Raw genomic sequence first — 13,563 nt, forward strand, 5'->3', positions numbered from 1 at the left:
CCCTGATGTGATCAACATCTCAGGTGGTGACTCGACATGATCAAGGTCTCAGGTGGTGACCCCAATGTGACACTTGTCACAATTTAGTGTGTCTGGTTCCCTAGTATTGCCACTAAATGCCTCTCTGGCAAATACACACGCATTTCCAAACATCCACCCCGGGTAAGTGGCGGTCCTGCCCTGGTTGAAAACTAGCAAATGATATATAGTGTTGCTTGCCATTTTTCTGCAGGCACATGGTGTAGTGAGGGAACCCCTCTGCAACAGCAGATTACCAGAGTTACCCTGACAGTTGCCACTCTACCCATAGTTTCCTCTAGGATTGACTCTTGTGGTTCCCATAACATTTTGGACCTTTAAAGTCATTTACTTTATTTTTTTGAGATGGAGTCTTGCACTGTTACCTGTGATGGAGTGCAATGGCACGATTTTAGCTCACTGTAACCTCTGCCTCCTGGGTTCACTCAATTCTCCCCAAGTAGCTGGGATTACAGGTGCATACCACCACACCTGGCTAATTTTTTTTGTGTTTTTAATAGAGACAGGGTTTCACTATGTTGGCCAGACTAGTCTCGAACTCCTGACCTTATGATCAGCCCCACTTGGCCTCCCAAAGTGTTAGGATTACAGGCTTGAGCCAATGCACCCAGCCAAGTCATTTACTCTTAAAGATCAGTCTACAGCTCCATGTTTTTTTTTTTTCTCTGTTGCCCAGACTGGAATGCACACTGCTCCATCTCAGCTCATGGCAACCTCCACCCCCTGAGTTCAAGCTATTCTCCTGCCTCAGCCTCCTGAGTAGCTGGGATTACAAGCATGCACCAACATGTCTGGCTAATTTTTGTATTTTTAGTAGAGACAAGATTTCATCATGTTGGCCAGGCTGGTCTCAAACTCCTGACCTCAAGTGATCCACCCGCCTCAGCCTCCTCAGCCTCCCAAAGTGCTCGGATGACAGGTGTGAGCTACCACACCTGGCCTAGAGTTTCATCTTTAAGAACATAAAGAACATTGTATGGGGAAGAGTGACTTTCTGCCTCTCTCCTTTCCTGAGAATTAGGCAAGAGGACATACACGTATAGTTCAGCAAGAGGAGTCTGGAATTCATGTAAGGCTAAAATAGTATCTTGGCAATGTGAATCATAGCAGGTTCCAGAGAGTGACTGTCCCAGAACCACAAAGGATCTTCCCTTGACAACATAACTGAACAAAACTCTGTAAAAACAGGCAGCTATGCAGCTGCTTCTTCCAGTGGCTGGGCCCAAGGCTTTGCTCTGCCTGACATTCACAACCCTGTGCCTGCTTCAACCCCATGCATGCAAGCCAACTTCTCAGGAGACCCCAAGCAAGTCTCCTCTCCAGCCATCCTAACCCTAACCTCCTAGTCTGTCTTCTGACTTCACTAACCCTTGATGAAATAAATTCTTATAAATCCCAAGAAACTCTACTCTTGGAGAAACCACTCTTGTGCCACCATCTCTGAGTCTATTGCTCCTCTCTGTGTATTCCCACAGCACATTATTTATGCTTCTCTTGTAACATTTTTATCTACCTGATTATTTGTGTATGTTTGTCATAGCCTCCTATTCCCAAATTATAAACTCGTAAGATCAGGAATAATGTTTTATCTATTTCCCTGCCCCATCTAAAACAGAACTCTGCCTAGATGAGTTGCTCAACCAATGTTCACTGAATGAATGAATTAATGAATGAACAGAGGGATGGATGGATGGACCGATGGGTAAATATATATCTGGGTTCCTGGACACACGTAACTCCATATCAAAATAAAGAAATATAATTTTCGTGTAAGGACTAATTTACATTTGAACTTACAAGTTAGAGATAATTAGAAGTTCAGCAATTTGAGAAAATAAATATTTTCTTCCCTAGAGCTGATAAATCTAAGAATACATCTTAGTGTCCCAACCAACACATCCATGATTAATGAACATGTGGATGGCTAGCATAGACGTCCGCTCACGAGACAGTAACTTGAGAACCAAAGCTATGATGCGAATTTTATTCCTTTGGTGATCAATACCGAAATGGTTTTCTTTTCTTTCTTTCTTTTTTTTTTTTAGAATTTCAGCTCAAGGCTACCTTCCTATTATTTTGCAATGAAAACAGTTACAGTGGAAGTCTAGATGCCATTTCAATTTCTGCTGACTCCCAAAGGCAGTTCTGAGCAACTTACCTATTCTGTTCCACTTAATACATGTCTGTAGTCACAACAGTGAAAAATAGCCCTTGAAGGTATTCCAAAAGGCAGATTTATCAGGATAGGTGACCAGTACTGGAGTTTCTCAAACGGTGAAACAAACAAAAAAGGAAAACCCACAATCCTTGGATAAGATTGAGATTAGGAATTTCTTTTTTATTGGCCACTAAATGTCCTAGCAAGTTTCTGACAAAAGCATAGACGGAAAATGGAAACAAATACCTTACTGGGAATGTTTCCTTGCTTGCACTAACCTTGACTACAGCAATAATGCATTGCTTAACAGTCAAAGTGCACCAGGTCATCTCCGCAAATGGCAGGATAAGTGACTGTGCCGTTCCCAAGGAAGCAAAACAGATGCAAACAGGTCCCATGCACCCGGTGTCCTGGCTGAGTCCAGAGGAGGCTGCTAGAGCTGCAATACTCTTTTCCCTAGTGAGGAAAGCCAGCTGTGGCCCTCTGCTTGCCGGCAGGGGTCCCCACCCTCCCCTCTATCATCCGGCCCATAGCTGTACCACCAATTACATTTCCTTCCAGCAACCATTTCATTTCCTACATTTACAGCATTTCATCCTCTCCTTTCGCAGCCGTTACAAATAAGATCAGAACTGTGTCCAAACAAGTGCATTAAGATAGGCCCTTACTGGCAAAGTCAGAGAGCTCTCACACATGGTGGTCTTTTTGTCTTCTCAGGAGGAACTTGTATAAATCCATGTACCAATGTACATGATGTAATCAAGGAAAGTTTCCCCTGGATTTTAAGCATTTAATTACAGAGTCTTGTCAAGAAACTTCTTCCCACCTTCACAACTGAATGGCTGAATTTGAAAAAAGGCATCCAGCTTTAACAGCTAAAATAATATTATTTACAAAATAAGAAGAAAACACCTATCGATATATTTTGTTGGAAGTGTGCCATTGTGATCTGTAGAAAGCTTTAGAAGATGCGTGAGAAGGTGGTTCAGGGATGTTGGGAATGGGATGGGGGAGGCAGGGCCATCAGGTAGGTGTGCAGGAGTGAGGTGGGCTGTTAGGAGTTCTATAATAAAACCTTCCCCCATTGTAGACCTGACCCAGGATGAAAAGCTAAACCCTCCTCCACGCTGGGAGTGTCTCCTTCTGCCTGTCCAGGGGCACCTGGCGCTTAGAGTCAGTTTAATCCTTGCACTATTCTCTCTTGTGATTTTAGAACATTTTCTAACTTGGCACCAATGATGCGCAGATGTTGTGATTAACAGCTTCCTAGCCCAGTCATTGTCAAAAGGGGAGGTTCTTTTGTGTGATAAGATGTAGATATCAAATGATAGTTCAGCTTTAACAGACAACTAAAGACCCTGTTGCATTTGGAGGAATGGGACAAAACCACAACCAAATGGATTTTTTTTTCTTTTCCCACCCACCCCCTGCCCCCCAAAAGCAAAATATCTTTTCTTTTCCCGAAGTCATAAGAGGCACAAACAGGTAGCAAGAAGGCATCAGTGAAGCATCTCCCGCTGAGCACTCTCTTTGGCCCTGGTGAGTGATCTTTCCTCCATTCAGGTTATGACAGTGGGTCCCCTCCGGCCAGTTCTCTCATGAATCTGGGATATTTTCAGTGCGATGGCTATGAGAGGGCTCAGCACTGCCTGCAAAAGGAAAAAGAAAGTCTGTGAACAACTCAAGTCCGTTACAGTTTGGGGCATTCGGATGAATTTCTATCATAAGCATCTAAACTCGGATTCCAATTCACTGTTTACAGGCAGAGTCTTCATGGGCAGGACATCTGTCCTCTCTCGACTTTTGCTTCTTCCTTCACCAATGGAAGTTGCAATGGGCAGGGAAGGAGAGTCGAGGGAGAAGGTGATCTCCAAAGTCTTAACCAGCAGCTAAAGAAATTTTTCAATAATAGGAAAATGTACAACCTAACTACCAAACATGAGAGCACTGTATGAAGACAGCATTGTGAATTAAGGGAGTTCAGAAAACCCCCCGTCTTCCGCTGCTACACCCTCATCTCTACCACACACACACACACACACACACACACACACACACACACACACACGCGCGCGCGCGCGCGCGCACACATCCACACAAGGATAAAAGCTCATTCTTCATCCTAGGGCCACGGATTTAAAGAACCTACAATCCCGATGTTTCTGAAATGACAGACCAATTCATGGGCCAGTGTTGCAGAAATTATTGATGTCTTCCTGTCACATAACACTGGGCTTATGAGGCACCTCAGTGGGTTCTGTGGAGGGGATAGGCATGCTTTAGAAGCCTAAGGAATAGGTTCTTAGGAAGATGAAGGGCATGAGGAGGAGGAAGACTCATTTCTTTCTTATTGTTTCATGGGATTGAGGCATTGTTTTCCAAAGTGTGGAGCATGCAACACTCACCATGATTTTCAATGATGCGAGGACATGGTATTACTAACGAGACAGTGAGAAAATCAGTCTATTTTCCATTCTTCTTCAATCCCTCTGATTTCATCAAGGAGAAACTCCGTTTGCTGCCAACCTTTAACACTTTAACCAAGACAGTGCATGCCTCAGGCAAGAATTACCCAGCTAGAAGGTAAGGTCACTGCATGTTTTTATTGAATTCATGTTCATGATGTGCTTATATTTATCAAGTGGTATTTTTTTCCATGTAGAGTACTTTTTATAATAAATAAATAGATTGAAGTAAAAACAAGGTGAGTCAATTTCAAGACAAATACTGGCCATGCATGGTGGCTCATGCTTATAATCCTAATACTTTGGAAGGCCGAAGCAGAGGATCACTTGAGCCCAGGAATTTGATACCAGCCTGGGCAACATAGAGAGACCCCACCTCTACAAAAAATAAAAATTGGCCGAGTTCAGTGGTGTCTGCCTATAGTCCTATCTACTCAGTAGGCTAAGATGGGTGGATGGCTTGAGCCCAGAAGTTCAAGGTTACAGTGAACTATGCATAAATGCACTCCAACCTGGGTGACAAAGTGAGACCCTCCCTGTCTCTAAAAAGAAGAAATAAAAACACATACTAATATAGAGATACTGATAGAAAACAAATTTGGGTAATAGTAGAACAAGGGAAGAAACAAAAATTCTGTAATTCAGGAAAATAAAGCTTGCATTTTGGGAGTAAGGGGCACTTCAGTTACTTGTGGGCCCTAACCTATTCCCATGCATGAAGGGAGTGCACGCATTCCAATTCACACAACAGGAACACTAGGAAACACACAAGGTACAAGACAGCACAAATAGTCCTTTGCATCCTGAGTGGTGTGTAGCTACAGAAGAGTCCTAACAGATATGAGCCAGCCTTGTTGTAAGGGACCTAAATTCTAGGGTGAGGTGTAAGGATTTAATTCATTAGGCAAAGGGAGACACTGAAGTGTTTTGAGCTGAAAGGTGACTTCAGAGCTGTGCTTTGGAAAGATGGATCTGAAAGCAATTTATGGTTCCATGTATTAAATTATCTTAATCTACAAAGATGGCTAGATGGACAAGCTCACACTTCTTGGAAGCTAGAAGAAAAAAATTAGAATGCAAGAAAGTGGTACTTTCCTCTGGTTCCACATTGATCGTCTTGATTCGTAAAAACAGAAGGGTTTCTTTTTCCCTTAATAACCCAGTTGGTGCCCAGAAACATTTTATACTGCACATTTTGCCAGGACATATCCCATGTGATGCCAAGATAGAGGCATCTCTATTCTTTAGGAGCAAAGTGCCCATTTTGTACAGAAATTCAATTATTAGCTTTTGCTCCTCTTCCTGTCTTCTCTTCCCTCTTCCCTGCTCCCCATTTTTGATTATGTAATTCTTCATTAGTACCTATCAAAGAAGTTAAACTTGGACAGAAAAAGAGAGTGAAGTTAAACTCAATGACTTTAGCTGAGGTTTCAGAGGGCGAATAAAGCTAAATGTATAATTCTATTATTTTCAGAAAATGCAGTGAAAATAAATTTGAAACTTACAGAACTAAAGGATTAAAACATATTCAGTTTTACATCACTGTAAATTTCAAGGTTTTTTGACTCCACATCTTTAAGTGGTGGTGCCTATTGGCAATTTCATCCTTGTGCAAACATTACAGAGTATACTTACACAGGCCAGGTGCGGTGGCTCATGCCTGTAATCCCAGCACTTTGGGAGGCCATGGTGGGCAGATCACAAGGTCAGGAGTTCAAGACCAGCCTGGCCAATATCTCAAAGCCCCATCTCCACTAAAAATACAAAAAATTATCTGGGCATGGTGGCACATGCCTGTAATCCCAGCTACTCAGGAGGCTAAGGCAGGAGAATCACTTGAACCTGGGAGGCGGAGGTTGCAATGAGCCGAGATCGCGCCACTGCACTCCAGCCTCAAAAAAAGAAAAGAGAAGTGTGTACTTACACAAACCTAGATGGTATGTATGTTTTTATTTATATATTATTTTTCACATGGGAAACCAAATGTCCCAGCACCATCACTAAATATCAATCATTTCCCCTACTTGATTCACTATGTCAATATCAAGTGCCATGTGTCAGGTTTCTAAGATATCAGGTCCTACTGGCATAAGGGTGGGAAGGCAAGTTTTAACCAATACTGTAAACAACGGAGAAGTTCTCTTTACTGATCTCCACTCAACTCTACAAATTAACACATGCTTTCCATTTTTTCGGTAAAACATCCTGATTCACATCCATAGGTCACTAGATGTCTGTGACCACTAGATCACTCTCTAGTATGCTCACCTTCTTCTACCTTCAGCTTGAATTATGTGTTTATCAGGAGTCAGTTAAGTTTGTTCCCAACACGTTAATGCCTATTGTACTTATTATTGAGACTATGCAACTTAATTAAATGCTAACCAATGAAATGTGAATGTAAATAGACTTTTTTCCTATGAAAATTAAGTTGAGCGTTTTAGAAAGAACAGATAACTGTGATTAGCTAATCCTGTCAAATTAGATGTGGGTGAGATACCATAAAATATTCGGGAGATATTTTAAAATTATAGAATAATTATTTTTTCAGATTACTTCACAATCGTCTTTAAGTTCCCACTGTAATATAAAAGAATCAAAGACAGATTTTATAGATGATGAATTATGAGTGGAAATCTTTTGAAAAAAGAATCACAATGACAAAGAGTATGCAGATATTAAAGAAAAGGCCTGGGACCAAAATCAAAATATTGATAAATGCATGTACATTTATGTATTTTATGATAAAAATGTAATAGGATATGTGTGTTTATAGTGACCCACTTAACTCTCTTTCTGGATTCATCAGCCAAGCACTTTTCCCCTCTCCTGGTCATGTCAGAGAAGACAGATTCCGTGGTGCTTTATTGCAAGCTGAAGGGAAGAAACCACCACATGAGGAAAGCCGTGAAAATGGGGACTCCCATCCTGAGCCAAGAGCCCTGGGCAAATCCAACACAGATGCCATGGAGTCATCTGCCTTCAGGGAAATATGAGAGTTTGGGAAAAAGCACAACAGTGATAACCACCTCACTGATGTTCAGTCTTTGCACCCATTTTCCAGGAACCACAGAACTTCTTTGGATTTTTCATGATCCTAGTGATGCCTGAGAAGAAGACCCTAAAAATACCAAAAATTGAATTTTTTTGCCAGCTTCAAGTTAACTTCAAGTTAAGCTCCCATTTTAACACTAATAAAGAAATGTATTTTTTCTTCCCTGAGTGTATTAATTAAATAGGTGTCACCCTGAAGGAAGCACTAAGCATGGAAAGGAACAACCAGTAAAAAGAAAAAAAAAAATAGTCATGTGTCACTTAATGATGGTGAAACAATCTAAGAAATGCATGTTTAGGCAATTTCATCTTTGTGTAAACATTATAGAGTGTACTTACACAAAGCTAGATGGTATGTATCTTTTTATTTATATATTGTTTTCATATGAGAAACCAAACGTCCCAGCACCATCGCTAAATATCAATCATTTCCCCTACTTGATTTTCAGTGTCAATATCAAGTGCCACATATCAGGTTTCTATACACGCTCCATTCCAGTCCTATGGAGCCACTATGGAATGTGTGGTCCATTGTTGACAGGGGCCTCACTATGCAGTGAGTGATGGTATAGATGTGCTAGAATGAGTGGCTACATCATGAGGGCAGAAACTTTGTCCTATTCGGGGATAAGAAAAGTATCTATTGCTTAGGAAATACTCAATACATCATTGTGGAGTAAATGAATGATATATTTGATGAAAAGATGATGAAGCAGATAGAGACTCCTGTGGACATTCCTGGAGGATGTTGTGTACATGTGGGAGAGTCAGCAGTGCTGGATGTTTACTCATGCTTTTCTTCAGAAATCACAGCTCTGATACACGTAAATATCAGGCACTTCTCTCATATTATCAACCGTGCCTCATGGGAGGTGGGAGTTAATTTTTCAGAAGGAATTGGAAAGGCTGCTGGAATGAGGAGCCAAAAGAGGGGTTATGAACTGTGGATGTGAGTTTTCTAAGGTGGAGCTGGAAGCACAGAATTTCAAAAGCAGAGAGGAACGTGGATTGGTATAGTTTGATTTCTTCATGGCACAGATGAAGTCACTAAAGCCCAGTAGGACACAGGATTCACCCACAGTCACATATCTGTTTGGCGGCTGAACTGGGATAAGAACATAGGGTGGCCTCCTCTACGGTACCTTTCATCATACAATCCTGCACATCCTAAGACCTGAGAGTGACAAGGACAAAGAGAGGAAGACAAAAGGCACCGAAGGGGAGGAGAAGAGGAATGGTGGGATAGTCACCCCACTGGACCAGGTGAGTCCTGCATCAGATGAGGAGTTGGGTGGGACTGATCATTCATCCTCCCTGACCAAAACCAGGCAGACAGTGGGAGAAGAGGTGTTCTCAGTTACGTAGATTATGTGAATGGCCTGGAAGCTCCAAAACGACCCTTTGTGAAAAAAGGAAATAAATTAATGGAGACTTCAATCAATTATGTTAGAGTAAAGCATTGTTTTTCGAATTCCAGTGTTTTTTAGTGTGCCCGATGTATTTTTTCTACAGTCAGGAGTAGGAAGCAGTGAACACTTTTCTTGCTCCAAATCAAGTAGGTCATGCATCCTTTCAAGATGGCGTCTTCTGCCACTTTGCGTGGTTTTCTGGATGTTTGCTGTCCACCAATGTGGACAGGCCACAGGGAGAATTGGATCCTCTCTCTATTTAAAGTTTTGACACTATGTTTATCATGAATTTTTTGGACATTGATTTTGATATTTTTTTTCACTATAACATTTATCTTGATTACTGAGTATTTTGGCATACATGCCCACTTAAATTTTGTACCCAGTTAACCTCACATTAATCCTAGCCCACATAAATCCTAGATTAGGTTGTAACTTGTTTCGTACTCCCTGGAAAGACACAGAGTTTCTCTTTTTACTTTCTCTCCCATCTTCTCTTTTGCTGTGTGTCATTGTTATAATCCACTTTTGTGTAAATTAGAGCCATTAAAAAAAAAAACAAAACCCTAACAAATTGAACTTCCTACTCTGGGACAAGCAGTAGAAAGAAAGGATGTAAATGATCAGAACGTCACGAGACTCAAAGTTAATTGATTTTTTTGGAAGAAAACAATACCCTAACCAGAATCATAATCACTTATCAAGCAAGATTTGTCAAATTTGTGGAGGGAACCGAGTGCTGGTCTGGTCTCTATGAGGAATGTTCATTCGTACAGTTGGGAAAGGAGTGGGGCCACGGGTGGAGAGTGAATAGGTGTGGGTGATGGTAATTACCATAGTTCATCTTTTGGGGCAGGCAATGCAACCCAGAGAATGCAGATCATCCAACAACAGAAAATACTGACATTCTGGCATCCATAAAACAGAGAGTTATAACAAACACCACTTTCTCCTGATCCCCAGTCAATGTGCTGTTTTCTTAGTTTAAGGCAGTGGTTCTTGAATTTGAGCATGCACCAGTATCCCCTGGTGAGTCTGTTAAAAGTGCAGAGGGCAGCACCCCAGCTCCTGAGTGTTTGATTCAAGGGTTCTGGGTTGGGGCCCAAGAACAGACATTTCCAACAGCTTCCCAGGATGCTGTTGGTCCAGGAGTCACACTCTGAGAACCACTTCTCTAAGGTATGCTAATTATTGTGCCTGTCAAATGCTTTGCTCCAGCCAAAGCCCAGGTTGCCTTGTTTGCATCACATGATCCCACCCACTTGCTGCAGCTGATTGGACCAGGAGTGGCAGTCTGACCGACAGGCAGCCAATCCATAGTATGGCTAGCAATCTACAATACAGCCTGGGGCAAAAACTTCACCTAGCCTAGTAGATTCTTTCCCTCAGGGATTTGAACTGTAAGCAAAGAAAGAACAGGCAGTTGGTAGTGGGAACTAAATCCCAAGGTTATAATTAATTAACCATGAGGGCATAAGATTCCATGGTAATCCAGGGTTATGAGAAAGCAGAGACTCTGAGAAAGATGACAAAAAAATTATAAGAAGGCAGGATTAAACCAGGAGAAGAATTAAAGAGAGCAGAAGGAAATAATAAAGGAATTGGTAGAAAACAATGGCGTGACTCCCAAGGATCTCTAAAGATCCATTACCTCCCGCTAGGAAGGCCTGAGGTGGTAACTGTACTCCAGATCAAGTCTCTGAGACTTGGCCATGTGACAGACCCCACTCGGCTTTCTTGAGCTAACTTTAGTCTCTTCATGTATTAAAATAAAAAATTTTAAACAAATTAAAATTACAATTAATAAGATAAACACCCAAAGTGTGTTTCTCTTGGATTGTTTTGAGGAATCATCATGGTCCATCCAGTAATCTACCACCGATGAACCAAAAAGCTTTTTTTCTTATGAAACAAAACATCTTGCAAACCAAAATTAACTTCCTTTCCATGCCAGTCCATGGTGTCACCTTCTCTTTGCTGCTATGAGCAGATCCCTCTGAGCTCTCCATCTGCTCAGGTGGAAGTACTCGATGGTGGGTTCTTCTCCCTTTCCTGTACATCCAAGCAGTTACCAAACCCTCTGATTGTATTTCTCCCCATCTACTTCCTCCTTCTCATCCCCATCGTTTCTTTCTTAACACAGTCCCCCGCCATCCCCAGCTGGCATGAGTCTACTATCTGTTCTCGGTCTCACCAGAGAAAGCCTCTTTACAAGAGACTTGTTCATGTGATCCCCTGGTGTCAAAGGCTTGGATGGCTTCACCAAGGCTATGGTCAGCCACTCTCAGCCTGGCTGTCAGGCAGAATAATGGTCCCCTAAAGATAACAAGTCTCACTTCCCCAAATCTGCAAATGTTATCTTATTTGCAGGAAAAACAAGGGTTTTGCAGATGGGGTTAAGGAACTTGCAATAAGAACATGATCCTGGATTATTCTGGTGGGCTCTACATGCAATTGAAATTATTCTTGTAAGAGTCAGAGGGAGATCATACGCACCCAGAGAGAGGAGAAGGCCATGTGAAGGCACAGGCGGAGGCAGGAGGGATGTGGCCACAAACTGCCAAGTGCCTGCAGCCCCCAGCAGCTGCAAGAGGCAAGGGAGGAAATCTCTTTTAGGGCCTCCGAAGGAAGTGTAGCTCTGCCCACTCCTTGGCTTCACACTCCTGGCCTCCTGAGCCTGAGAGAATACCTTTCTGCTGTTTTCAACCACCCAGTCTGTGTGATCTGTTACAGAGGCACAGGAAATGAGTACACCCTTCCTCTCCACTCCTCCTCCCCAATCCCCTGCCTGCTCCTTCTCCCACCCACCCACTCCCATTAAGCTGTGATCTCCCTGCCTGAAGCTGCCCCCCTTATACTTTCTCTCTCTTCCACCTTTTTATGCATTGTCCTTTGAGTTTAGAATGATTGTAAAATCCCACTCTCCCTCAAGACCTCCTTCATGAAATCTCTCTGAACACCCCTACCCCACCCAAGTAGGACTTCTCCATTCCCTGAACCCCTATTAATTCCTGTGGGGTTTTTCCCCCTTGAATTATAGGAATTTACTGGGGAGTTTTTCTCTTCCTCCATCACACTTCAACTAAAGTCTAAGCTACTGGGAGGCAATGTTTTTCTTAAAAGTCTTTGTTTCCTTCACAATATGTATCTTGCCCATAGGAGCTGCTCAAAATAATAATTGGTGGGTTTGGAATATTCTGTCAAAAGTGAGCTATTGGGTGCTGAGGGCATTGGGGTGATCTACTGAGAAACCGTCTTGTACATTGTAACCTCTTCATCCAGAGGTTTCATCCCGATTCACGAGGAAGAGATGAAGCTAGCCACCCATCTCAATCTGAGTGAGGGTCCAGGCCTTTGTGCTCCTCATAGCCTGCCTGGGAAGGCTTAAAAGACACTTGGGTGGTTCCAGCTGAACCACTAAATGCTAATGTGATGAAGGGATGCAGTGGTGGCTTAATAATTCCAGAGTTGAAAGAAAAAGAAAGCTGCCCAATCCAGGAATGTGGTGAAGAGGAAAAAAAAGGATTGTGTGCTCTGGAAATGGTGGGAACCTGAGCACCCCTGGAAGCAGTGCTGCCGAAGAGGAAAGGAGGCAGTAGGAAGAGGATGGACTGCGGGCAATGGCAAGGACCACCAGGGAAAAGACTCCATGCCCAAAGCAGCAGGTGGGGAGCTTCAACAATCAGAGGTGGCATGGCTGAGCAGCAAGGAGCCCCATTGCAATGGCAACCACAGAGACCCACTCTCTTCCCCAGGACAGCATGAGCCTGCTGTGCCTCCACCTCTCTGGACTGTCTTAGACAATCTGGAAAAGGGGAGGGAGCTCCAAATGATCACTACTGAGCTTCCTGTCTATTCAAATGGGGGGTAGTGAGCTAGAAACTGATTTGTGCAATACAAAAATGTGACATCCCTCACATCCCAAAAGTCAGGGAACAATTTCTCCCTGTTACGATGATAAACTTGGAGTCATCCTCTGGCTTCATTTCCAGTATATCTCAGTGTTGGAGTCAGGTTATGATTATAGTGCCCTTCAAATCCTCAGCATCTGTGAAATGTAACAGAGCCAACTACGAGGCCACTTTATAAGAATCCTGCCCACTAGGATGCCAGGGAGGGTAAATGGGAATTCATCCCAAGTTCCTCTAGCCAAGCAGGAGTCCTGGCAAGGGTCTGCCTCTTCCGGGAGGAGGGGGCCCTCGTTCTCATAAAGAGGCTGTTCACCAGCCCCTTGTCCTCTGTTTGCCTATGGTGGGGGGGGGGGCACCATTTCCTAATCTGCACGGAAGTACCCTAAATGCTATTTTACCCTAAAGGCTAAATGCTGCGTGTTTACAGTAGCCCAGGTTCTAGGTAACAAAGATGACTAGCTATTTTAAATCCACATGGAAGAGAAATTATCACTGAAAATGAAGTCAAATAAATTTTTGCTAATAAA

At 42.7% G+C, this 13,563-nt stretch overlaps 1 protein-coding gene across 1 annotated transcript in view; it reads right to left on the reverse strand.

Annotated features, from left to right (window-relative positions):
* Nucleotides 1-2,351: 2,351 nt before the first annotated feature.
* The window catches only part of PGM5 (phosphoglucomutase 5), a 181,150-nt gene continuing 169,938 nt past the window's right edge, over nt 2,352-13,563 (reverse strand). Inside the window, exon 11 of the mRNA XM_003935640.4 lies at nt 2,352-3,846. Within this exon, the coding sequence (XP_003935689.1) occupies nt 3,757-3,846 (90 nt within the window). The 3' untranslated portion in view covers nt 2,352-3,756. The remainder of the gene's footprint in view (nt 3,847-13,563) is intronic.

This window comes from Saimiri boliviensis, chromosome 2 (assembly GCF_048565385.1).
Source record: "Saimiri boliviensis isolate mSaiBol1 chromosome 2, mSaiBol1.pri, whole genome shotgun sequence".
Taxonomy (NCBI): domain Eukaryota; kingdom Metazoa; phylum Chordata; class Mammalia; order Primates; family Cebidae; genus Saimiri; species Saimiri boliviensis.